Below are 25,129 nucleotides of genomic sequence, written 5' to 3'. Positions count from 1 at the left end.
AAATATAGCAAAGCTAAACCCTAACGAATCAAAGCAGCAAACTTGTGTCTGAGGCAAACATAATGTTGCCACCTATTGTGAACACCAAACTGTGGAACAATGTAGTGTATAGTCCCGTTTTCGTGTGAACACAAGCAGCACTTTTCTAGCAACCCTGGCCTTTGTGCCAAAAATCAACAAAAGCATGAATTTGTGGAAAATACTGGAGGTGAGCTACAACAATACTGCACCAGGACCATAACAAATCACTTGAAGCATTGTTGATAGTGTAACACTTCCCTAGCATTCAGCAGTGCACCAATGTTAAAATTTTTGTACGCATGACCAAACTCACATTTACTTCCCCCCTTACAAGAAGTATGATGTTTCATTTCATTCATTCATTCACTCAAAATACCCCCAAAAGCCCTCATTCCGAGGGTATTACATGGCGGGAGGGGGGTGAGGCTTTGCCACCTAGGCATTGGTCACAGATTATACATTGTGCTAACAAAACAAAAGAAAACAATATAATATAGAGTAAAAACATAGGTGTGTAAAACATGAGTTGTAAACAAAGGTTGAATAGAACACATTAGGACATATTAGGAGAAACATAAGGCCACCGCCATGAAAAGCGAACAGCAACAGATCATTGGGCGAAAAAACACTGTAAAGTCCAGGAATAAAATATTAATAGTAACAAGATTAGGTGGCAAGTCGTGAGCGAATTACATCCTGAAACTTAGTCAAGCCGGGTTCTGTGGCAATGTCTGATTGTAAGTCGTTCCATTCAGTTATTGTGCGCAGTAAAAACAAATATGCACAATGGCATAACTGCTGGTGACTGAAAGAATTCACCATGAAGTGAGGGATGGTGATAAAGCTTATGGGAAAGTGATAGATAGGAAATTTTACGGCAATGTGCTAAGTTGTCAACCTTTGTTTTATTCTTTAATGAGGTCACACTGGTGTAACGTGAATAATCCAAAAAATGAATCATACAGCGTGGCTTTACAAGGCTTAGATGTTACTGATGATATAAGTTTGTTTGGGATCCCAAATGGCAGACACTTATAGTAGTTTAGGAAAGATTAACGTGGTGTATGCTAGCTTTATAATATGCATTAGGGCTTCCTTTATATTATGTTTAAGTCTGAGAGTACGGTTAGCAGAAGCAAAGCATAAGATTAATATGATTATTCTATGATAAGTTTGACTGAATATTGATGCCAAGATACTTGTCAGTTGTAAGTTATGCATTGATAAAATACACCATCATCTGCAAATAGTCTGATATTAGATGTCACGAAACTGGGTAAACCATTAATACAGATTAGAAAAAGTAAAGATCCAAGTACGCTGCCTTGTGGAACTTCAGATGTAACATCAGCATATCATGAGTTAGAATTGTTAACTGATGTAAACTGAATTCTAGACGAGAGAAAATTGCTCATCTGCGCAATTACATTACAGTGAATGTTAAGTTCTGAAGTTTAAGTAACAACCTATGGTGTGAAACACGACCAAAGATTTTTAAAAAATCTAGAAAAAAAACAATTCTGCTCTGTTATGTGCATCTAAGGCACTAACATCATTATCATTCATAATCCTTGAACATGCAAGTGAGTTCCCTAAACTCTTTGAACAACAGATGTTTACAGCCAATTGCTAATGTAATCAAATCTTGTTGTTGTAGCAGTGAACAAACAGCACATGTGGTTCCTTGGAAATGACATTCACTGGAAAAGACAATTGCTGAAATGCGGATATAGAGGAATGCCTTAACATAAATTGCATGCACCGTGCTACTGAATTGTGTCCTCCCTTATTAAACTGCAGATTTGCAGTAGTGACTGGAAGCATCAACTCCCAATATATTACTGCTTTTTAGAAGAACCTCTCTACACTAAGGAAGCCTTGATGCAAGGGTGCTTCCTGACTTAAGAAACATTTCGACGTAACGAAAGAGAAGGTGTGCCTGTTAAAGCAATTGTCCTTTCTAGTTAGACAACTGTCAAATTACCTGTTTTGCATACACCCACTCCATACGCCATACCTATTTCACCAAAAAAAGAAGAGAGAGTGTTATCCATGCATAGCTCTCAATGGAAAGGTGTGAACCGCAATACAACAAAACAATGTAGAAGTGGTCAAAACAGGGACTGATGTAAGTCTTATTATAAACGGGAGCAATGTGCATAATCAAAATAATATATGAGAAAAAAAGAATGTGTAAGGAAAGTATGCACATGCCTTACTTAAGTTAATTTTTTTCCACACCCATGGCTACTTGCTACTTCCATAAATGGACGAAATATAAGAACACTGAACTAATTTAGACTGGCAGAGTATTCTTTCAAAACTTTACATTTCTTTTTAAAAAGCGACGTTTATTACTGGTGGAAAACACAAGGCCAAACGTAGGCTTCTTTTTATTATATGCCACATCCAAATGGCAATAGATTTCAGCATCGTTTCATAATTTTGTAAATATTCACATAACTATCATAAGCTCTCAACATGCTCCCAGCAGCAGTGGAACCCTTCTTTTCAAACTCACTATAATCCCTTTTCATTGACAAGCAAGTAGTGAGTCCTAAGCACCCACTTTCATAACCCATAATATCATGGAAGAATTGGTACAGAAATGTCACGGTCGGGTTGCAGCTCCTGTGCCTCTGATGTTCTTCTGGCCTGCCAAGCCTCGGACCATAATGAGACTAACCTGGGGTAATATTTTATAATGAAATTGCGCAGTACACAAAAATACCTTCGTTACGCCCAATATTAGTTACAAGCATATATTCGTTACATGTTGGTATTGGCAGGAAACATTTTAGACTCGCTTCCTTGTATCTAATTTTCATTATGTAAGTATTTTTAATTTCTCACTCTAATCCCTTTTTAACATTTTCCATTGGCTCGCACAACACCACACTGCCACTAAAGCGACAATCCATCCCCTGTACAACGAATGAATACAACTGTAGAAATGTAATCCTTAAAATACATAGCTCCCATTTAGTATTCCAGAACTGCGACCTACTCCCATCTAGCTTTACTTAATAAAGTCGAACCTCGATATATCAAATTATTGGATGTACCAAACTAAATATAAAATTTAGTTTGCCATTCTTTATTTCAATGGAGTATTCTACTACTACAATGAAATTAAAATTGTAGCATCCAACTCGGTATCTGTTATAGCAAAGCAAAATTTTGTCTGCAGGTGTTTGAAAATATATATGCTGGTAACAATAATGTCAAAAACAGACAATGAATGATTTTTCAGAGGCCCAATTTTTTTCAAACTTGTGGAGTTAATTGGACTTCCTTGTGGCACCGCCACCTACAACTAGAATGTTTCAGGCACGAAACCAAAAGTTTGGTTGCCGACTCCCAATGAAACAGTGCCGGTTAAGCATTGTAGCCTAGGTAGTGTGGCTGGCAGAGCGCCTGGTGACAAGCCGCCACAAGAAGCTCGGTGTCAATATGTTCGCACTCAGAAATATCTTATCGGCAATTGAATACGAGACAGACTCAAAGGCTAGACTGACAGCATAGTAGCGGAGTACGTATCCACATGCACTCCTCTCCATAACCAAAAGGTCTGCCCACGGTGAAACTTAGCAATAGCGAATTGAAATGGCCCACACGGCACGCGCGTGCTTGTTTTAACCAGCGGCTTGACTGGTAGACGGCAGTCGGCCAACCAACGCGCCGATCCCGCATGTAACACCGATCGCACGGCTGTGTGTTGGGCGCACGTATCGTATTTTTGCCCCTATAACCCGCAGCTAGAATTCGACAAATTTAACAGTGAAGTCAGTACGCCAATTATAGGTAAACTTCGCCTCGAGGTGTAGTGGCTTCACAGCAGCGCACAACGCGCTGACATGAAGCCGCACATCAAGGCAAAGTCCTAGGTAACCCCCGCCCCCCCTCCCGTGTGTTGAAGCTCCCTCTCCCCCTTTCACCTTCGCCCATGCTCATTTTCTTTCTGGCTCGCGCCGGCGAGCCAGAACTAAAATCACGAGAGCTGCCCTCGATGTCAGTCCTTCACAGCGTAGCAGATTATGAGCGTCCCTGAAGAGGTAGGGGATAGAGTCACTGGCCGATGATATGAAGTTGAAGAGCCGTGCACCGGCGAGACTATTACTGAGATAGCAATTATATGGACACTCTAGGCGCATTTTTGCCGTCACCGTGGTGTTCCGTATAAAGTCGAAGAGCGATAACACCGTCGCCGCGCGTCGTATGCCGTCTGTGCGAGTGAAAGCACGCGAGGGAAGCCGACGATCGCGGCTCAATCTGGCGCGCGCGCGAAAGAAGAAAGCGGGAGCGCGAACGCGCAGTCTTCCATCGCGCGAAGGACCGTGCGGGGATAAGAAGGGGGGGGGGGGGTGCGGTGGCGTTGTGCCGCGGCAGCAACTGCGCATTTCGCGACCAGGCGCAAGTGGAACAGACGATCGCGGCTCAATCTCGCGCGCGCCATATATTGAGAGAAGCGGGGAGGCAGCGTGGGAGGGAGCGGGGGCGCGGTGGCACGCGCCGTAAGTTGAAAGGGGTCTGCAGACGGCTCATACCTTTGTGCCCGCTCTGTTCTCGCTGCTCCTGCGCTGAAGCGATAGGCCACAGTAAAAGGTCACTTGGCTGGCTGCCGCCGCCGCGCTTGCCCAGACCAGCTTTTTGACAGCGAGTATCCGCGCTCATCGAATGTGATGTGTTTATTTTTGCTTGTGAGCGCTGACACCATGGATGCTTGTTAAATCAGTTAGTAAATTCAGTTAGTTCCTAGTTCATACGGCCGATAAACCTTCTACCCTTACTTCGTATAGCTGTATACGCATTTACTATCGCAATCGATGCTTCCTTCACCTCTGGGGCGAAACTGCGACATTTTATAAGTATTTCAGCGTTGTAGTGTGCAGTTCTTCCTGCGGATTATACGCGCGTTTTTTTTTCTATTTTGTTTCCGGGAGTTGTAATTAGGTATGCGCGTTTTGCGACGGCGCGAGTTATACGCGGTAAAATAGCGCATTTATTGTTGCTCCCGTACCTCGTATCGGCACGACACGGTGCCAACGGAGCATCAAAATCTGCAGGAGACCTTCTGCTGGCCCATCCCAGCCATCCCGCTTGCGTCATAGACCTCTCCGCGATATTTTTCGACAATATCTGCGTGTATGGTTATAACGCAAGTCGGACATAACGAAGGTATTTTCGTGGCCGATGCAACTTCGTTATACCGAAGTGTCCCACCCTAATTACATTACGCAGTAAATTACCCTTGAGCACACTTATGGCTGCGCTTTCCATATATGCTTTGCTGCGGCATAAAGAAGGTAGCAGAAGCTCAATATGAATGCTGTATTACATCAAAACCAGCTTCCCACCTATCATTTGAGTTAACAAAAAAACTTTTTAAAGCTAGCTACATTAACCAGAAGCAAACAGGCTGTGCAGAAATAGGTCTTTTGTGCCTTAGACATGATGAAATTGTCGTTGAATATAAGCAACATCTAACAGGCAACAAAAGTCAAATTACTCTTTGGCAGGTGACACTTCAACTGCTTTCATTGTGAAAATAAAATTCCTTAAATGCTTAACCAGATTTAGTTATGAGGCTCAATGCTTTAAGCAAATGCATAAAGCTCTGCAACATAGACTAAACTAGACACCAAGACACACTAAGGAGTGCTACACAGCAGAAGAAAAGCCATGCACAGCAGCCAGCATGCAGAAATTGATGTTCGCAGGCTTGGCCACCACACTACAAAATACAGAAAGCGTTGTGACGATTAGCAGCTACTTTTTTTTGTCCAGACAAAGCTAACATAACCAACGCTGCTCATGCTGTGCAGTTCATTTAGACTATCATTCTGGAAAAATTTCAAAACAGCTACACTGCAACACTGCGCCATTGTAACGGCGACATACATTATTTGGCCATGCCGCAGCAATAGCTACAGAAACGATTGCAGTGTTCAATATAAGTAAAAAAAAAAAATTGGCAGATACACTTAAGACTGCTTACATGGCGAAAGCATTATATTGTTTGAAAACCTTAGAATGTCATGAACACGCTCACTTTATACACTCATGACGTGGCGCCACCTCCTTCCCACTGGCTACACCATCACGTGCCCAATGACGCACGCACTAGGCACACCTTTAGTCAGCCAGAACCGTGAAGCCGCCGTGGTGTCGGGGAAGCGTGCTCGTCTTGCACCCCGCAGGCCCGGGCCCAGTTCCCACCCAAACCTAAATGTACCAAATTTTCTTTTCAAATCCATTAATTTAGCTTGTTTACAGGAGAGGGAGTAAAACATCTTTATACCTCCCTGAAAAATTTCAAGTCAACTCGAGCATTCTTTGATGTGCTTTTACTGTTTGCGGAGTCGGCCATCTTTGGCACCCCCTTTAGGTCACGCCGACGTGAACGAATTTTCGCGTAACGGTGCATATAATGCTTTCGCATTAAAATGAAAAAAAGTATATTCTGGAACATCAGTTCAGCAGGCAGTACTATAGTACTACCTGCATATTTCAAATGCAACAGGACATTTTATCTTTTTTTCAGCATGTGCTTGTACAAGCACACACCCAATCAATAGAAGCCCTGAAAGGCGTTAAATAAGCCACTAAAGCCACAACTGAGTTTTAAATTTGCACCACACATAGTGTGCGGCAACATATTGTCACGCGACTTTCCACAATACACGACCCGTGTGATGAGCTAAGGCGCCAAATGGAAGAAAATATGGCCAAGTCTATCGCAACGCAACCACTCGCAAGGAAAAGAGTGCTACGCAAAAGCAGACACGCAACTCACCTCTTCGAGCGTCATCATCTTGTCACCATGCTTGAACACGTGGTCCTCAGAATGCATCTTCATCATTTTCTTGATGAAGCGGAGCAGATGCTTTTGATTCATGCACGACGCAGCGTGAACGTGAGTGTCCACCTGTACCAACCAACATAATAACAAGTATTAGCTAAGCACAGGACGCGAACTCAGCCGTGAACCGACAGCAAATCCGAGTGTCAGATTATGAGAATTCAAGCTGGGATTAATTTGACAGATTTCAGAACAGTATCTCCGGTTTAACTCATTCAAAAGGTCGAAGAAAATACGGGCCGAGTCATACCAAAATGACCCATATCTCCGTAAATCAATGTTTGCCTTTGGCTCTGGTGTCGTGCAGCAAAACTAGACATCGCACTGACATGGGGAGTTGGAATTGCCATGGCAAAGAATCAGCGCACAACGTCATCGTTCCGGTTGTTTGTGTCATTCCTGCGCCGATTCGCCATTATCACTTAGAAAAGCGAACTTCTCCACGTAACACGTCTTCCCAACACTTTCATGTATCACTCAGTTTTGCCCAACGAGACCAGGGTCGCAACGCTGCAGCGATGCTTTCCGTTCGATTCTATGCTACTCTTATCATCCGCCATTCACAGACGGCTGATCCCACTGAAAGCGCGGGCGGAGCGTCGCTCTGACCATTGACGAGGCACGAAAACAGCGAAAAGGAGCAGCATGAAAAAACGCATCGCTACAATATCGCGGCACCGCTGAAGCTCTCGACTTTTGATGAAAAGGATGTCACCCGGAACATCGAAGAGGTCGCACGAGATGAACTATAGCACTGGCTTATCACAGCATTCGAATGCAGAAACAAAAGGCCCAGCGCAGGAGACCACGAGGTGGGGAGCGGCGAAATGCTGGGCGATTGGTAATTAACTTCCAGGTTAATGACGTGATACTTTAACAACGGTCAAATTCTTGTCAATTACTTGGATAATGTTACGTGAGACAAATGAACCACGCACGTCGTTTTAAAATGTTGCGTGCGATCGCCAGGCGGGAAGTGCCGTGTTCTCGTTAACCAATTACCAGCGGGATAACGAGTGCAGTTTATTATCTTCGTTAGCAGATGGACTTTCCAGAGCATGTCACGACGTTGATTGCAACCCTTAAGTGGCTACAAATAAATACGAGGAGGTGGCTGTTTTGCGAACGCCACGTTTTCCACAGTATCGACGAGCGATGAGACGATCGACCGTCAAACTGCGTACTTGTGCTCTCCGCACCTCTACCAGGCTTTAGAGGCGATGTACAAGCGCATCGAGTTGACGAATTCATCGATCAATCTGTAGATTAAAGGACAAGCAACCCCGTGCTGGAAAAAAATATGCCTACCCCTAGCCGCAGATAAATGCAGCAGCGTTGTGGCTCAAAACATACGTGCCTTTCTGATGTTGTAGAAATCACGATGAGGGACTGCCTTCTGGGCTGCCAGCTCGCGCAGCTCGTTGAGCAGCACGTGCAGCTGGAATTTGGACGTTAGGTAGCTGAGCCGCCGGTAGCAAAATGATTTACTGAAAATAAAAAAACAAAAGATTATATATATATATATATATATATATATATATATATATATATATATATATATAAGGAAAAGAGATGCGACGGTGCAGGCGTGGTTCTACCGTGCACGAATCGGGAAAGTAACATGCATGACAGCCAGAACGTGCGCGGAGCGGTCAAGACCAGGAGACGGATTCAGCAAAAACGACGTACAGATGGAAGCTCTCCGAACGTGTACTGTCGCGGCGGTACGGTTCCTGCCAAAAGCGGGGAGAAGTGCTGTGCCGTGCCGTACGATGTAAGCTGACAGACACGCGAACACGTTTTCTTTTTCTCGTTTTTTGTTCGTGCGCTACTTTTATTTTATTTTACCTCGAGTAGCGGAAGTCGTGTCATAGTTTGGCCGAAGTACAGCTATAGGCATGTGCAGGACTATGGACGGACTATGCGCACGATCACAGGATTGTATATGTAGAACTGCAGGATTGCGGGATTTCCTGCACATTCTCGCACATAATTTTAGTTCTCAACATTCCCACTAATTCATGCGCTCTCAAAGTATCTACTAAATTCACGCACTCTTAAGGAAGTGAAGAGGGAGGGGCGGGCACATGGCTTCTCTCCGTGCTACAACCACCAATCTACCGTGCGCAAACCTGCACGTGCTACCGCAGTCACAGTAATCGTTGCTGTGCGGACGGTCGATTCAGCACTGACAGCTATAATGAGGCCTCCTGCGTGACACTATCAGTTCCCCTATATAGCAGTGCCGACAGCTCTTGCTTCTTTCCGTTTGTTCGGTCGCACTCGACACGCTATCGGACGCCAGTCACGTCACTGCAGCGGGAGCTTAGAAAATCGAAAGGAGAAAAAGAAAGTATGCGTTAGCCCAGCCTCAAAGGTCCATCGCCATGTGTCAGGAAATACGCATCATGGAATACCGGGCGAGTCCACCTCACGCACATCGTGCGGTCCGCTGATAGCAAAGCAGAATAAATACTGAATCGCTAAAGAAAAAAGTAATATGCGAGACTGGCTCGTCCAACATAAGAAGCCGTACGTTCAGTAAAGAGCGTTGCTCGTCTTTTCATGCTTGGAGCATAAGTTTTGCATCATTCTGTCCAATCCCATAGCCGCCATAATTTGACTGCGGTCTCCACAGGCGACTTAATATGGCAACATTACCTCGACAGCGTCACGACAGACCATTATGATTGTCCTAAGCTGCAAACAAAGAGGGTGCGTGACTGGATCTCATGTGACCTCGAGGGTGGTTGCTCACTGAGCTGGTTGGCACAAAGAGCATCATAAAGCAATAAGCGAGGACACACTAACCACACAATAAAGAAGAGTAACATCCGTTTTTCCTTCCTCTCTTTTGCGACATCTTCGCCTTACTTTCATGCAAGTGTCACTTCTCCGGTTACCCCTTCGTGACCTAGAGTGTTTAGAGCAACTGACACGCTGGCGAAAAGTTGGAATGAAAACGACACGCCAGCAAACGTGCACGCTGACGATCAGCGGCTACAGGTTGGGTGTTCCACTCACAGCGGTCCGTCGGCGATCATGGCGCACATGAGGTTGAGGTCGTTGATGAACTGCGGCAGGTTGACATAGGGAAAGTCCATGGGCTTCTCGGCCGCCATGTCCTCCTTGTTCTTGTAGACGTGTACCACGCCATTGTGCATGCGCAATTCGCAGTTCATGCTGGGAAGCACTTCGCAGTTCCACGGGTCCGTCACCGTGGGTACGCTGTAGAACGGGTGGTCTGTTCGCCCCAGAAATTGAAGCAATCAAGTGACGCGCACGTGGACATGAACTCCAAAAGCGAGACGCTCTAGAACGCCTTCAAAGCAGCACACGTGTAAGGCAGCTCATGCTCGATGCACTCAAGCGACGACAAGGGCCTACGTAGCTTAGAGTGTACAGCAGAATGAGACTTCCGAAATCCAAAACATGCACTACCGATCTTTATGGCTGGCCATCGCTGCGCCCGTCTCATTACCTGTGCCGAGGTAATGACACAGGTAATGACACAAGTGCGGCGACATTTCCAGGATTTCGCATGATTATCTTCTTGGACACGCTACAAGGCAGTAAACGTTCTGGGTTGGAACAAACCAGCAGAGCAAGCTAAAGACGCGAAAAGTAGCAAATAACCTAAAATCTCGCTATTATCTTTTATTAACAGTTTTAAGTGTTACAGATCACGTTAGGACCGCCCTGCAAACCATGCGCGGACACATAATGTGTGATTAATAGTTATTCTACAGTTACTCTCATTTCGACCTTTAATGCGAAGAAGAAAGTACACAAGCAATAGCCTGTTCAAATAAATTTTGCGAAACGCTGCTACTACCAAAAATATTGAAATTAACTTTTGTAATGAGCAATTAGGCACTGTAATAAATTAAGTCATCAAGTGTGGCATGATCTTCATCCTAAGAAAAATGATAAAATGCAGGCAGACTAAAGCATCTGTGGTGCTCCTGACAGCTCGGAGAACATTAGGCAGCTCATAAAAGGGGATAAAGTTCAGACTATTAATTTCTATACTTTTACACATCTGCAGTGCACAGTTCTCAGCGACTGAAACACGATTCTCGGAGCGCGTGGTCACCACCACTTTCTTTCTTTTTTTCTTCCTTTCTTTCTTTCTTTCTTTCTTTCTTTCTTTCTTTCTTTCTTTCTTTCTTTCTTTCTTTCTTTCTTTCTTTCTTTTCGTCATCGGTGAGCGCTGAGTGATCGTTGCGGCACCAAATGCAGTCACAATGCGTCACGAGGGCTCTCGATTTCATCGTATATCACGGTGTATCAGCTCGTTGTCTACAGCGCCCATGGCCGGAGCAAAATGTGCTGGCAGCCATGCACTCCGAATATCGCGTTTCAATCGCCAATTTTCGGTCAGTGAGTAAGCAGAACGCTGCAGGCAACAGCAAGTTTCTAAGTGCAATATTTCAGTTACTCCGCTGCCTCTCAAGACAAAGTGCAGCAACGTATCCGGGTATGGTATACAGTTAGCATGCTTTATAACAGGGAATATTACGCCGCAGCAAACTGCAGCTCTGCATTCGACGCTACGGTTAAGCCTATGCGAATGCATACTCCACTTGCAAACGCACTACAATCGTTAGTAGCATACGGTGCTAGGATTTCATGGCTAACGTTAAGGGCTAACGGTGATTTCCAGCGGACTAATTAGGGCACTGAAAAACCGTTCGAAGCCTTGGCGCCATACGTAGTGTCTTGATGGTTCTCTAGTTTATACCCGTAATTCCTGCCCAAGTTCTAAGTAGAGGGAAGCCAGAGGTACCTCGATCATAGAAGTGCAAAGATGAAAAGGTATTGATAACGGTTCGTGTCAACACGGAGGTAGATTCGCAGGCTTATCGTCTTTCGATGGCAAGAGACACCTCGTTTCTAGTTCTTTATGAGACATTTTCTTATCACCCGAGCAGCCGTCAAAGAGTGCCTGCATTGTGGGGAAGTCTGGGAGACATTGTAAGAATGGAGTGCTTTACCTATACTCTTCCCTGCGATATAACTGTGGTGCAAACGGAAGATGCAAACGCGTTCTTGTGTTTCATGGTTCGACATAGTCGGCGATTTTTCATCAACAATCAGCGCTCAAAGACACAGTCGAGAAACAAAACGAAAGGTTCCTTCCCCCTCAGCAGCAGCAAAAGTCTGGTCTACTAGATCTCAGGCTGCTGAAAGTTGCTAAGTCGACAAAATCTTAAAAATCTCCGTACAAGTCCTACGAAATCAGCAGCAGTGCACATCGACAGCTACGTCCATAATGGACTCTGAAAGTTGTCATCCCAAAGAACTGAATCATGGTCGCATGCCGTTTGTACTGAGGTAGTTTGGTTTGGGTTTTAGAAGTCACAGATATACACAACTGACAGAGGACCGACACGGGCAGTGTCTATGTGACCAGCATGTCGCACGTGAAACACGGGACGTGCGCAGACGCCTTTTTCCCGGTTTACGCGTTTCCCATTCGGCGCACTAGTGGACAGGAATGTCGTTAACACGGTTTTATACAGCGGGACAGAATGCTGAGGCGAGGTGGGATTGCGTTGTTTTTACCCAAAGCTTACGGCTAATGTCTGTTAGCTTCGCGACGCTGTACATCATTCCTAGCACGCAGACAGCCCTGCAACAGCTATCGTTGTACAAGCGGCGCTAAGCACTAAAGCCTTCTAGCGGGGAAACATGAAAGCACCACTGGCTGCCCCCGCAGTTCCGAAACACCGGAGCGGAACTTCGGCAACAAAACTGCGCCACTGGAATACACCAAGGCTGAACAGTGTTTTCTGCTTTTGGCACCATGGAGAGCACGAACCTCAATATTTCTCTCTATTAATTCTTTTTCTTTCGAGGGGGAATGGTGGAGCCCAGGAAAAAGTTGGTGGAAGGAGGGATAAAAAGTCAGCTCCTTGGAGCACATGCCAGGGAGTGAAAGAAGCCTGGCGCAGGGGCCCCTCGACATGCAAGAAATCGGCGGTATACCTTTAGTTTTAACCCGTTTGGTGGTTGGCACCTTTAGACCTTGGAAGAGCAAACCATCAAGTGATATAAAAATATGAAACAAACAAAAAAGAGTAAAAAACAAGGAATTGACATCAAAAACATAGAAATATGCTGTTTAGGTTGCGGAAGTTGTATTCATTAAAGGTAAGAAATGAGCATACACGTTAAGAATTAATTTGAAGCACAAGAACTTCAAAGGCCCCATCGACAAAAAAATGAAAAGGCATTTCAATTACACACGTAAAAGCGTAAAGCATAAAAGTACAGTGATTACACAAAGGCCACTAACGCAAGTTATACCGTAAGGGCTTATTTCTATGCGAAAAAAAAATTCATGCACACACCTTTATAATAGTGCTGAAAGATCGCCGTAGACAATGGTTTTTGCCAAAACTGCCCAAGGCGAAGCCACTGTACAGATGTTGTTACGCGTGCACAATCTGTCTAGTCAAGACCCCTTCGCTACACAATCTGCGAAAATACGCTTAAGAGTTCACCCAAATGCATATAGCTGCAGTTCGACACGGGTCCCTGCGTACAGTTCTGACTATCCCCATCGTTTCTGAATCCATTTAATTGCGGATATAATGAACAAACACGGCGCACAGCATCAGCAAAGCAACGAAAGGGCATGCTATTGTGACAACTAATCTTCGTAGCGTCCTCAAACAGTGCATGCATCTGAAAACAGCCACAATGGCCGACTAAGCACACACCATTTTATAACACGAGACGACAACACGGAGAAAACAAAATAATCACCATGCCCATATGTAAATAAACTCAATGCCTGTACAGCTTTCATAAAAGTTTAAAGAATGACTGAGCAAACAAAGGACAAATGTTCCGCCACTCAATTAGAAATGAACACACGACAGTGCTTACCCGCTGAGCTGAACATTTCTTCCGGAGAGTCCAAATCATCGAGGGGCTTTCCTTTTAGTTGGTTAAGAAACCTTTTGGTGGCCTTGGGGAAGGACTGCTGTGAAATTTCCATGTACTTCTCTCTCAATCTGAGTGCGGAGACGAGAAGCTTAGAAGCCTGATGCAAGTCTTCCAGGGGGACCTGGTGGCAAAAATGCGGTAACCGAAAACCGCGTCAGCTAGTCCGGCAAGGTGTACTAAACTCGCCATGGCACACATCACCCTGAATCAGTTGGAGGCGAAACGGTGCATGCGATAGAGAAATGGGCCGGAGTTCTGATTTTGCACGTCCCGCTTCAACAAAGAGAGCGTACAGTTGAGAGAAGTGGGTACGACCAATACGCAAAAAGCGATGCATTTATCCTGTCAGCATTAACTAAAAAAAAAAAAAGCAGTGGAAGAACGAGGCGCGGCTCTCATTCCTCTATGCCACTTCCTATTCCTATACGACCGCGAAGGAAGTTTGACACTTAACCTTCCGTTGCCATGTACGCTCGCACAACTGCCATCAGGCATAACTAATATGTTTCATTATGATGCAGTTGCCGATTATCTCGTCAATCTGAAACCAAAGCTGAAACTAAAAATGACACGAAAATGCGCGCACCAGCGCCGAGGCTGGGAACTTGGACAACAATAAGCAGGTGTTAAACGCGCATACTGACACCCTCGCACTGCACCAAGAACAAGCCGCAAGGACTAACGGCCACATTGGTCCCCGATCAGTACTCCACGGTAAAGCTGTGCGATTTTCACGTAGGATTACTCTTCGTAGCATCACGAAGCCGAACTTGAGCTTGGGGACAGGTTGGAGCTCGTTAAGAGGAAGCTGGGGAAGGTGGCGGTGTGGGCTCGTTGGTCGGTCATCATTCAAAGGTATCTCTATAGCGTAGCAAAACAAGGACACAAGAAGAAACGAAGACGAATACAAGCTCCTGTCTTCGTCTTCTTGTGTTTCTTCGTTTCTTCTTGTGTCCTCGTTTTGTTGCGCTATACAGATACCCTTTGCTCGAGCCCAACTCCGACATGGCCTATTCAAATACATGTAAAAACGCAAAAACGTTTTTCTGAGATAACCTCTGGACCCATTTTAATGAAATGTGTTGCATTTGAGAGATAAACCTAAATTTAGTTTAAATTTAGTTAGGAAGCTTAAGCTCGGGTACTCCTATTTAATACATGTAAAAGGAGAACTCGTTTTTATCGGCAACCACTGCACCAAATTTGACGAGGTTTGTTCCACTTAAAAGAACTTAAAATCTAGAAGCAAGGTTTGGGTACGCGCTAGTTGGTATTCCGTAGTATCAATCGTCACTTACAGCGCATACGTAGACGAGGGACAAAAAACGTCTTCGTCGTCGCTTTTTGTGACGATTGATACCATTAAAATCTAGAAACTGTTGGTTTCGAATTTTTTTATTAAAAACTGGCAGAAATCGAAAATTTTCAGAAACGAAACTATCAAGTTTACTACTAACTCAGCAAGGAAAAATGATATCACAATTCTGTCAATTGCATCTGACAGTACATCTAAAGCGGACAAAATTTGTTACACATGAATTATAATATGGAAATACAGCTTTTGCAGAACCCTTGTACATAACGTAACAAATTCACGTCGGATATAAACAGACATATCGAATCTGTCCGTTTTGAATGATCTAATGGATGCCGTTTACAGAACCGTGATATCTGTTCTTGATGCAGAGCTATTAATTTATAAACTTCGTACGTCTATATTTCTCGAACTTTCGAATTTTTAAAAATTATTTTTACAATATTCAGGCCCTAAACCGAAATTCCGCTTCCACAAGTCACTATAATTTAACTTTCTCTATCAAATGCAACAAATTTCATTAAAATTAGTCCAGGGGTTATCACAGAAAAGCGTTTTTGCGTTTTACATGTATTTGAATAGGCCGCGTCGGCGTTGGGACCGAGCTAAAGCTTCCTCTTAAGCACCACGCTCAACCCGGTATTCCACAAACCTTTTGTTGGCACATAACATTACACTCGCCACGTAACCGTTGTTATTTGCATGAGCGTATAGAGAAAAACATGCACTCGTTCGCAACGCGCTTGCGGACCTCTGCTCAGCGCAGCGCCTGTAAATGCGAATGTATGTGATTGCAAGTTTTGGAAGCGATAGCCACGTCCTTTGCCATTCTTTCGCCTGCTGTGAGAAGCGTGCACGCGTGCATGGCACAGTGTTGTGCGCTGCGGCGCCACGCAGGTGCGGTGCAAGACTACCTGGGCCCGAGTAGTTTCCTTGCCCTCTTTCCAATTTTGGCAGTCTTATAGAGGCGCGCGGACGCGTGCTGGGGCGTGATATACGTGTAGCTGCGGTTACTACACGCTGAGCGAGCGATCACGTATCAAAAGTAATTTCCGACATGCGCACAGCTCACAACTCCGCGAAATACGCTTTGCATGACGAGAGGATGAAGAGCACGGAAGCTGTACATACATCGGCGACCGAGATACTTGGCGGTGACGTAGCGAGCCAGAACCGGCAACACGCGACCAACGCCGGGTATAGCGCATACTGACCCCGGACGTGTCCTCGCCGCTGATGGCCACACGCTGAAAGTGAGGCACGAAGTCCAGGTCGTTGAGTTGCGCCAAGTTGTCCTCCATTTCCTTGACGTCGCCATCGAAATAACTTTTGCGCTCCTCGAGTTCCTTCTGCGCTCTAAAAGCAAAGAAAAGGGCGTCTCTTAGCCGCCTGCTCCAAAGGGGTCACTCTTAACCATGTAAAAAAAGAACAAAATCCACAGTAAGCTGCGAACGAGCTGCCGGCGAAGACGACTTAGACAATAAAGTGCTTTTGAAAACTCGCACATCATACTTAAAAATCACGCAATAAAGACAAAACCATCCCAATAATTCTACAGGACAAAAACACAGACGTGAAGTGCAATAGATCGAATAAAAAAACGAATATTTCTTGCCCCAACAGCATAAAAGAAGCTAGCAAAACCGACAAGAACAGCGTGCACAGAATTCTGATTTACCAACGCCAGTACTATTCGTATAAAACAATTAAGCGCGCGTACGAAGACCGGTAAGTAGTATCTCGGTAACGCCTGCTGCTCAACCAGACATGCATACGCAGCTATTGACGTTGACTATTAAAGAACGTGCATGGAAGTGAAATTTCGAGAAAGTGGTCCTCGTGAACGAATTTGTGGAGCAAACACGTGTAAGGTTTTCCTGAATCGACATCGACGCGAACCAATGTGTACATGAGGTGGTCATGCGTATACTACTTCTTTAAAACTGATGGTAGCGCAAAAAAGGAACGGACACACGAAGAAAAGACGACACGACGACGAAGAACGAAGACGACGTTCCTTTTTAGCGCTACCATCAGTTTTAAAGAATGCATCACCAACTAGCCCAGCACCAAGTTTTATTGAAGTATACTACTTGCACACGCAGGACGAAAGCACGAATGTCTAAAATTCTGCCTCCGGGTATAGAGCTCCAAAGCACGCACTAGACGTCGCGAGCAATACGCCCAGTCTATAGGCGATTAGCTGCAGGTGGAATTAAAGCTACAGCACGTAAGGCGTAACCCCAGCTCAACAGGCGGGAAGACAAACGGCTGCGCTTTCGGGACAGGAGGCCGTGAACGCTTGCCAAGTAAGCTACATCCTGGAGGCAAAACGTGGCGCGTGTAATGCACAAAAGTTCAAACAACGTCGATTGCACGCGAACTTCCCACACAAGGCCAACACGGGCACTGACGAGTCGAAAAAACAGAGATCGCGGAAAAAGATGGGTTTCACAAAATACAATGAGAAAGGCCTCCAGGTAAAGGCACGGAGCGCCGCGGAGCACTGTGCGACAAACGCGGTAAATCAAAACCAACGCGAGGGCACGAACGACGATGCAGCGATTGTATCACGTGGCGGAACGCACTGGAGCGAGCTTCTGCTCCTGGGGTGCGGCAAGCGAATGCCCGCATAACGCTCGACTTGCTTCTGGTTGTCCCTGAACAACACGGTCGTCGACTTGCCGCCGTCGCACCCCTTCCGGCCCTGGGGACCGACGCTGGTGCGGCGCTGGGCGCTCTTGACGTGCGTGATGGCATAGTACTCGGCGCGAAGGCCCTCGGACTCGCCGTTCTCGTCCTGATAGTCGCACAACGTGCAGCTGATCTCGGACAGGTTGCGCAAGTCCGGGGTGACCACCACGCTGCCGCCGGAGTCGACGACGCGCGCGGCCGAAACGAGCATTGGTGCGCCGGCCTGCCGGCACAACTTTCTCCACGATCCAGGCGGCGACACCGTAGTCGACACCTGGTCGGACCCCATCGCCGAGCCCCCGGGCGGGGGGGCCGACGCCATGCAGCCGGCCACGCCGGCCGACCGCCGGTCTCGGTGCCATCAATGGCGCTGACCCACTACGTGGGACTGGCCAAGAAGCGGGGCAGCAAGATGATGATGATGATGACCTCAAGGACTGTGACGTATACCCGCCAAAGCTGGAGGGTGATTGGACCGATAACTTTGCACAGTCGTAGTGTGTCAGCAGACGTCTGCACTAATTGCCTATAACACGTTCTCTGGGGCATTGATGAACAGTCTTAGACCTCAATGCCGCACACAAGCTTCATCCTCCTTTTCTTCTCTCTGCTTCGATTCCTGAGAAGGCACTTGTGGCGCTGTTAATTTACTGTAACCCCTTCAGACACGAATTATAATCGACTGTCGATAAATGTATGAAGTTTACATAATTTCAGGCCAAGGTGCTGCAGACTTCATTGGAAGCATGGTCAAGGTGAAAGAATGACTATGTGATTTTATGATAAGTCATCATATTTAGAGAGTTAATTATTATATAAATATTGTACAGCCAGTCATGCAACGTTTCTTAATTCAAATAATTGACTCACCCACTCCAATTCCTCGCACAATGTCGTTATTGGCTGCAAGCATTACTAGAAAGGCAAACAAATGAAACGCTCCACGTGAAACCTCTCGCGAAACACGCTAGTGCCTTCACCAATGTAGTCGTCTGTAGCGACAGATGCCGCACAGAAGTAAAATCAAGATACTTTAGGTACGTAGAATGTTCAACCACTTCAAAGAAATGGTAGAAATGTGTGCACCGTGATTGAATTAAGGGGATGAAGAGCCTGCAGCCCTCGGGAACGTGAGAGAAGGATTAAACTAGTGCGGGTAAGCCGGCGACGTGCACCAAGTCCAGGAGGCTCCATGCATGGGCATATGCGTTGGAGCTCGTCCATGTTCGGTGGATTATCGTGTGCGTAAACCACCGATGCCACTGTAGTCATAGTGTACGTAGACCCTTTTCGCGGAACAGTTCGCTCTAGAGGAACGAGATGGCGCTTTCGGCGGCGCGCGGCACGGTGTCTCAGCGAAAGCGCACGAATACGAAACCATTTACCGCTCCTGTCCTCCATACTGTGCGGTCAACTGTCGGAAATGCAATTGGGTGTTCGCTAACGCACCGAGTTTGATTCATGTTGCAAAATGTGGGGCTGTAGAGGGAAGACGTGTACAGTAGTTGGCTGGAAATGTTGTGACTGGCATGTTGAAGAAAGAATTAATCTGCATGACCAAGCGCACGGACTGGTGCTACATAAAGGACTGCATGTGTTGGCGGCCCTTCGCGATGCACAGCTTTCCTCTAAGATAAAAAAAGTCACTTATCCGCGAGCGTGGTATGGCTAAACTGAAAAGAAAGGACTTCAATCCCGGATGATTATGAAGTGTGAGTATACGGCACGCTCATTACACAGTGACTAATGGAGTAGCGTCGCTTCCTGGGATAGTACCTTTGTCGCACGTTATCTATACGCCTCCACCCCAACTCACACGTAAACTTACGCCCACTCTATCGCCAACGTGTCAAGAGTAAGTGAATGCGTGTACTCTTAAATAAATGCTCCGAAGCATGGGTGACGGCGACTACAGCGACAGCACGCGAATGTTCGAAGCTGAATGTTTCGCAGTGGTCCACCCAGTAAGCGAGTGACAATAAGCGATAATACGCATTTGCTACAAGCTATTACAGTGTACAGAACATCTGCTTTCCAAATCTTGTGCGCGGCAAGAACAAATCTATACCGCAACTAAGTATACCTGCGAGCGATTAAGCAGAAAATAAACGATCTGATATCGACCGCACCGATCGAGCGTTACCGAGTCAGAAACATGTACGACGAAGCGCTGGTTCAAAGTGTTGCCAAATAAAGAACAAAGAGCAAAACGCACTGATCCTGATCTCATTCATAAGCGGAAATTTTGGACTACTTGGAATACATTTCTAGCCCCGCTTCTAGTACAAGCACCGTGTACGCAGCTAGCCCTCTTTGGACAAGGCGTAATAAGCTCTGAAAGCGCTTACACCTCCTCTGAAGCTGAGGTCGAATTTTCGTGTCGTCTATCCAGTCACTTTACCCTCTACGATATCTGCCGAACAGAGCTTTCCGGAGACGCACCGGCGTCATGCCCATCTGTTGTAAACATGGAGGCAATGGAGACAGCCGAGGCAAGGAATGGACGCGTCAACAATTGATCAAACATGGCGGCGCCCACGGGATCGCCATGAAAAAGGACTAGGAGGTTGCGCGCTAGCTGGGCGTTGCCGAGCTCGCTCCCCTCGTACTCCACCGAGGCCTAGTTGCGCGGTCAGAAACCCCGACTAACCAATAACGAGTCCTGATAGTGCTCATCTCAGGTTCGTGTGCTCACGTTCTACAGGCACAAACACTTCCAATCACATAGCGATTCGTCTTTCTGGTTTCGCCCGTGACGTTACGTATCTTAAGAAGGGGCCTCGGCGGTCCTGCCTGGTATGAAGTCCTTAGATAATATATCGTACCTAGGGAACACAGCCTTGCAGAAGACGAAAGCGCAAGAAACCGTTGGCCTCGTCCCTATATTTCAAGCAAATACAGATGGGCGCAAAGCGCACAGCACCAAAATCCTAACGGCCGACTAGAATATGGCAGCCGTGAGCAGGCTGCGAGACATGGGCCACTCGTACGTTCGAAGAAACTGAGTTTCACATGGCGTGCAGGTATCAGGGAACATCAGTGTCCACGGCAAAGCAGGCGATGCATTTGAAGGCGCCTCCGTTTAGCTGGCCATCGCTTGCTATGGTAACTAATTAAAGGGACACTAAAGGTTAATATTAAGTAAACGTGGACTGTTGAAATACCATCCCAGAAACCTCGAAACGCTTGTTTCGTGCGAAGAAGAGACTTATTTTAAGCGAAAATGCGTTCTGAAGCGTCCGCGTACCTCTAGCGCAGTTCAAATCACCCGCCCTCCGATCGAGGAGTATTGACGTCATGGTCTCATAATGACGTTGCGCCGTCGGTGAGTAAAACGGCTCCAGCAGACGGCGCTACGGCTTTTCTGCACAAAACGCAAACGCGCGGCCAGAAACAGAGCCAAGACAGAGCCTGCAGCTCTGGTAAGTGCTGCAGTTTCTGCAATGCTTTTGCGGGGGGCTCACATGCTATTACAGCAGTCCAGAGGGTATTGTGGCGACGGCCAAGGAGCTTTCGCAGGAAAAGTCTCAATGACCTAAAACGAGGCATGCTTTCTGACGTCGCCTTTCCCCTCTCCCGCGCTACTGCCATGTAGATTAACACGTTCTCAACCAACCCCAGATGTGGCGTGAAAGACGGCAGCAGCAGTCGGGAAGTCGAAGAAAGAGGCAAAAAATACTTCCGCAAGTAGTGCAATCTAAAACCGCTCCCGTGGGTATGTGCAGTCCAGATATGCAGGCCGATATCCCGGAGGTAGTGCAGTCTAAAAATGTGCCCCGTTCCCGTGGGCATGTGCAGTCTAAGAGTGGGGGTCGATACCGAAGGTAGTGCAGTCAAAAATATTAAGCAGTCCCACGCGCCTCCTACTCCCTTCGCGCCAGGGGTGACGCGACCGAGCGTCGTGAGCCCTGACTCCGTCCCATTCTCACCCCCAACTCGCTCAGGAAGGCATTGTCTTTGATCGACGTCAACTAAAGGTTGAATTGCCCTTCAGCCCCCCCCCCCTCCCCTTTTTCCCCCACTGACATGGAGTAACGGATGACGGCTGTTTTAACGAGGCCTTGGGCGTCAATCTCCGCGAGGATCAATGTCCTGTTCATCTGGTTTCGATGCTTTTCAGCAATGCAAAAGCGAACCCGTTACTGCTATATACAACACTCGGCGCTAATTATAAACCGCCAACGGCTCGGTGTAAAGTGTGTAAAGTTTGTGGGACGTACCCCGCATTATAGACAGCCGACGAGTTCAAAGAAGTGCCCATTCTCTAGGAAGGAGCCGACGTCAGTACTCAGTTCTTCCCGGGAGAGGCGTCCGTGACCGACGGCACGTTCACCCAATAAGATTTTCGCGACGAAGAAACTACAATTCACGCGTATGTGCGTTCTGTATGGTTTCGGCTGTAACAAGGCAATCGACGCAAGGCATCTTCCAGAGCATGAATATACATGTGCTACACGTTCCATGTTGGTCGCTGCGTGACAAGCAAGACAAACCAACAAGCAAATGGTAAAGTCAGCGCCTGTTCCCCTTCGGAACCTTCCCAAACCAAGCCGAAAGATTTTCCAAATGTTTCTCTGTAAGTGAGTACTTTCAGCTTTGCACCTGCCATGCCCCTCTTAATCACAACACCTTATATACCAATAACCTTATCCTGAAACTTCACGAAGACGGTTAGCTACAATTAAGAAACAACAACAACAACAACAACAACAACAACAACAACAACAAATAACGACAATCAGACAACGCAAACAAAAGCAAGTCATGCTACTCGAGTCTGAACTCAATCATTCATTTTCTGGTTGCCTCAAGACACGAAACGGCCGACCACGAATTCCCGAAACATGCAGAGAAGGGCCACGGAAATCTTTGACTTACTTGCTTCCTTTCTCCCTGCAGCATTTGGAGAAAAAACAGAGACGGCACATATTTATTGCGGTTCCGTTATCGCTTTCCTTTTTGTCTCCGCTCAACACTCCCTAGCGCAACACGACAAGCATTATCAGTCGCAACAGGGCTGCTCAAGAAGTCGCGCGCGGGACCGCACTGCGACCACACTACCGCCACCGTCGGGCCCCCGTGCGATCATGTCGTGTTTACTACGCACGGGGGAGCTTCAGCAGCATGGACGAAGGGAGGAAACCCGAGCCGGCCTCCATCGCCAGTCAGCGTCTTGTGCTCCCTCCCTCCCAACGCGTACCCGCCCTCCTCCTCAAAACTAGTCACACGACAGGACTTCCTGACGCCGTACTTAGCGATCTGCGTGTCCGTTCCCACATCGCGTGAGCACGCGCGTTTCGGCTTCATGTGGCAGCATCGACAGTACAGGCAGAGTTACCGCCTGGCGGAGTGTGGGAAACCAACACAATAAACGTGCGTCACAAACAGGTATTCTTTTAATCCCGGGCCTGCCCTGCTCCGCCATTTTAGTGCCCATCGCTCCCGAATCCTCTCCTTGTCATGCGATTCGCATGACGGTCGTTTTTCGTTTGCTTATATTCACAAGGGAAATATAAGTGTCGGGACGGATGCTGTTGTTTATATGCTTCAAATACAATCATTTACTTTTGTCCACGACCCACCGAGATGGCTAAGTGGAGTTAAAGTGGAGTTAAACTGTTCAGCATATGGTCGGAGCTATTTAGATCTTCAGCCACGGCGGCTTTATACCGAAGAAGACGGAATGCAAGAATGCTCGTGCATCATGATTTCGGTGTACGAGCATTTCAAGTGCGATGTACAAAGCCACGAAACGCTGTTGCGTTTTTTGAAATCTACTTGTGAATGACGGAACAAGGAACGCTTGTGCATGTGTGTGCGTGCGTGCTCTGAACATTTTCTCACTCTCCTTCCACTCGTTCATTTCCTCCTTGTCCTGTGCTGGGTAGAAAATCGCGCTCAGCGTAGTTAACCTCCCTGGAAATCGATTGTCACTTATCTTCTCAAGTACATCAATGAAAGTGTTTGAAGGTAGGTTAAACTGTAAGGATAGACGAGCATTTCACGGCGATTTGATATCCTGACTATACGCTATCAGTTTCAGGTTATGGGAGTACACAAGCATGCTCGCAGGTATGGCGACCTGAAGAATACATAACGGTGCTCGTTGTATTTACCGCACAGAACACGCGGACATATACAAGCCTTTTATTGTCTAATCATTATAACTTACGCGTTCCACTTGACAGTGTTGTGCATGACGGGTTATTGCGATTAACTCGACCAGAACGCAAGCAGTTATGACGTCGTCACGATTGGTCTATTCGGGGGGAGCCAACTACAATACTGCGGAGTACTGAATGCTCGATGCGTCATGAGCAATTTAATTAACTCGGCGTAGACCAAATAAATACACGCCTATTCACCAGCGAGCTTACATTCACTTGTTTTATTTATTCTATATTCGCGCGGTTGCATAGCGGAGGCAAGGATACTGAGCGAGTGTAATGGTAGGTATCGAAACACTTCACCGAAGCGACGTCCCTCTGATTTCTTCCACGTCTTATAAGGAAATTGATGACACCGACTCTGCCATCTGTGAACTCAAGACCGAATCTCAAGATGAGTAAATGGCGACTATGCACTTCGTTCTCTGCAAGGCGGCATTGGCTTTACAGATCGGGTGCCACTGCGGCCGTTCTGTCAGGTGTGTCCACTGGTAAACAGAGCGCAGTTGAGACATCTCACACCTTTAACTATACCAGGTATACCACACGCGTGCTCGTACGAAGCCACTTTTTACCGACCGCTTTTTATAGTTGCTACAGCTTCATAAATAGTGGCTGTAAGCGGCGGGACCTTATCGTATGCTGAACGAACAACGGCGACGGTCCTTCGCATGCGCAGAACGCCCTCTGTGTGCGCAAGGCCGATAGCTTCCGTTAATTTCAGGCGCGCCTACTTCTGAAACTCGAACATCATGTTAAAGCGCGATCGGCTCCAACAAGGTCGTCGGTTCCTCCTTTCACGGCGTAACATGGCCTCGTTTTGCTCTTCAAGGGTCTCTGGTATGGATCAGCCGGGCTATATCTACAGCGGGAACAAGATCTGGATAAAAGCGCGTCTCGAGTGGCTGACAAACGTAAAGCCACCTAGCGGCCGACAACGACTCACATAAAATAAGAGAGGTTGCCTCGTCCTCTCTTTCGCTTTCCCCACCGCGCCTCCCTTGCGCCCACTCTCACTGGCTGCGCGCCGAAGGACGCAGCAGTGACGAAGGACGCCCAAGCGTGGAATTTTTTACGTGTTTTCTAAACATCCCGATAAGGAAGAACTGGTCT

At 46.7% G+C, this 25,129-nt stretch overlaps 1 protein-coding gene across 12 annotated transcripts in view; it reads right to left on the bottom strand.

Moving 5' to 3' along the window:
- The window catches only part of AMPdeam (AMP deaminase), a 132,766-nt gene that overhangs the window by 41,750 nt on the left and 65,887 nt on the right, over positions 1 to 25,129 (bottom strand). For 3 of the 12 annotated variants that reach the window (XM_065448916.2, XM_065448920.2, XM_065448923.2), the window contains 7 exons: positions 16,370 to 16,511; positions 13,781 to 13,961; positions 12,875 to 12,913; positions 9,908 to 10,127; positions 8,241 to 8,370; positions 6,818 to 6,949; positions 2,006 to 2,038 (listed from right to left, as the gene is read on the bottom strand). In XM_065448916.2, the coding sequence (XP_065304988.1) occupies positions 2,006 to 2,038; positions 6,818 to 6,949; positions 8,241 to 8,370; positions 9,908 to 10,127; positions 12,875 to 12,913; positions 13,781 to 13,961; positions 16,370 to 16,511 (877 nt within the window). Of the gene's footprint in view, positions 1 to 2,005; positions 2,039 to 6,817; positions 6,950 to 8,240; positions 8,371 to 9,907; positions 10,128 to 12,874; positions 12,914 to 13,780; positions 13,962 to 16,286; positions 16,512 to 17,743; positions 18,227 to 22,727; positions 22,876 to 25,129 lie in introns of those variants that run through there. The other 9 variants (XM_065448913.2, XM_065448915.2, XM_065448925.2 and 6 more) reach the window with 8 other exon arrangements.

The sequence above is a fragment of the Dermacentor albipictus genome, chromosome 4 (genome assembly GCF_038994185.2).
Source record: "Dermacentor albipictus isolate Rhodes 1998 colony chromosome 4, USDA_Dalb.pri_finalv2, whole genome shotgun sequence".
Lineage (NCBI taxonomy): Eukaryota > Metazoa > Arthropoda > Arachnida > Ixodida > Ixodidae > Dermacentor > Dermacentor albipictus.
The sequence above is the reverse complement of the archived record's forward strand: the minus strand, read 5'-3'. Positions and strand labels throughout refer to the sequence as shown.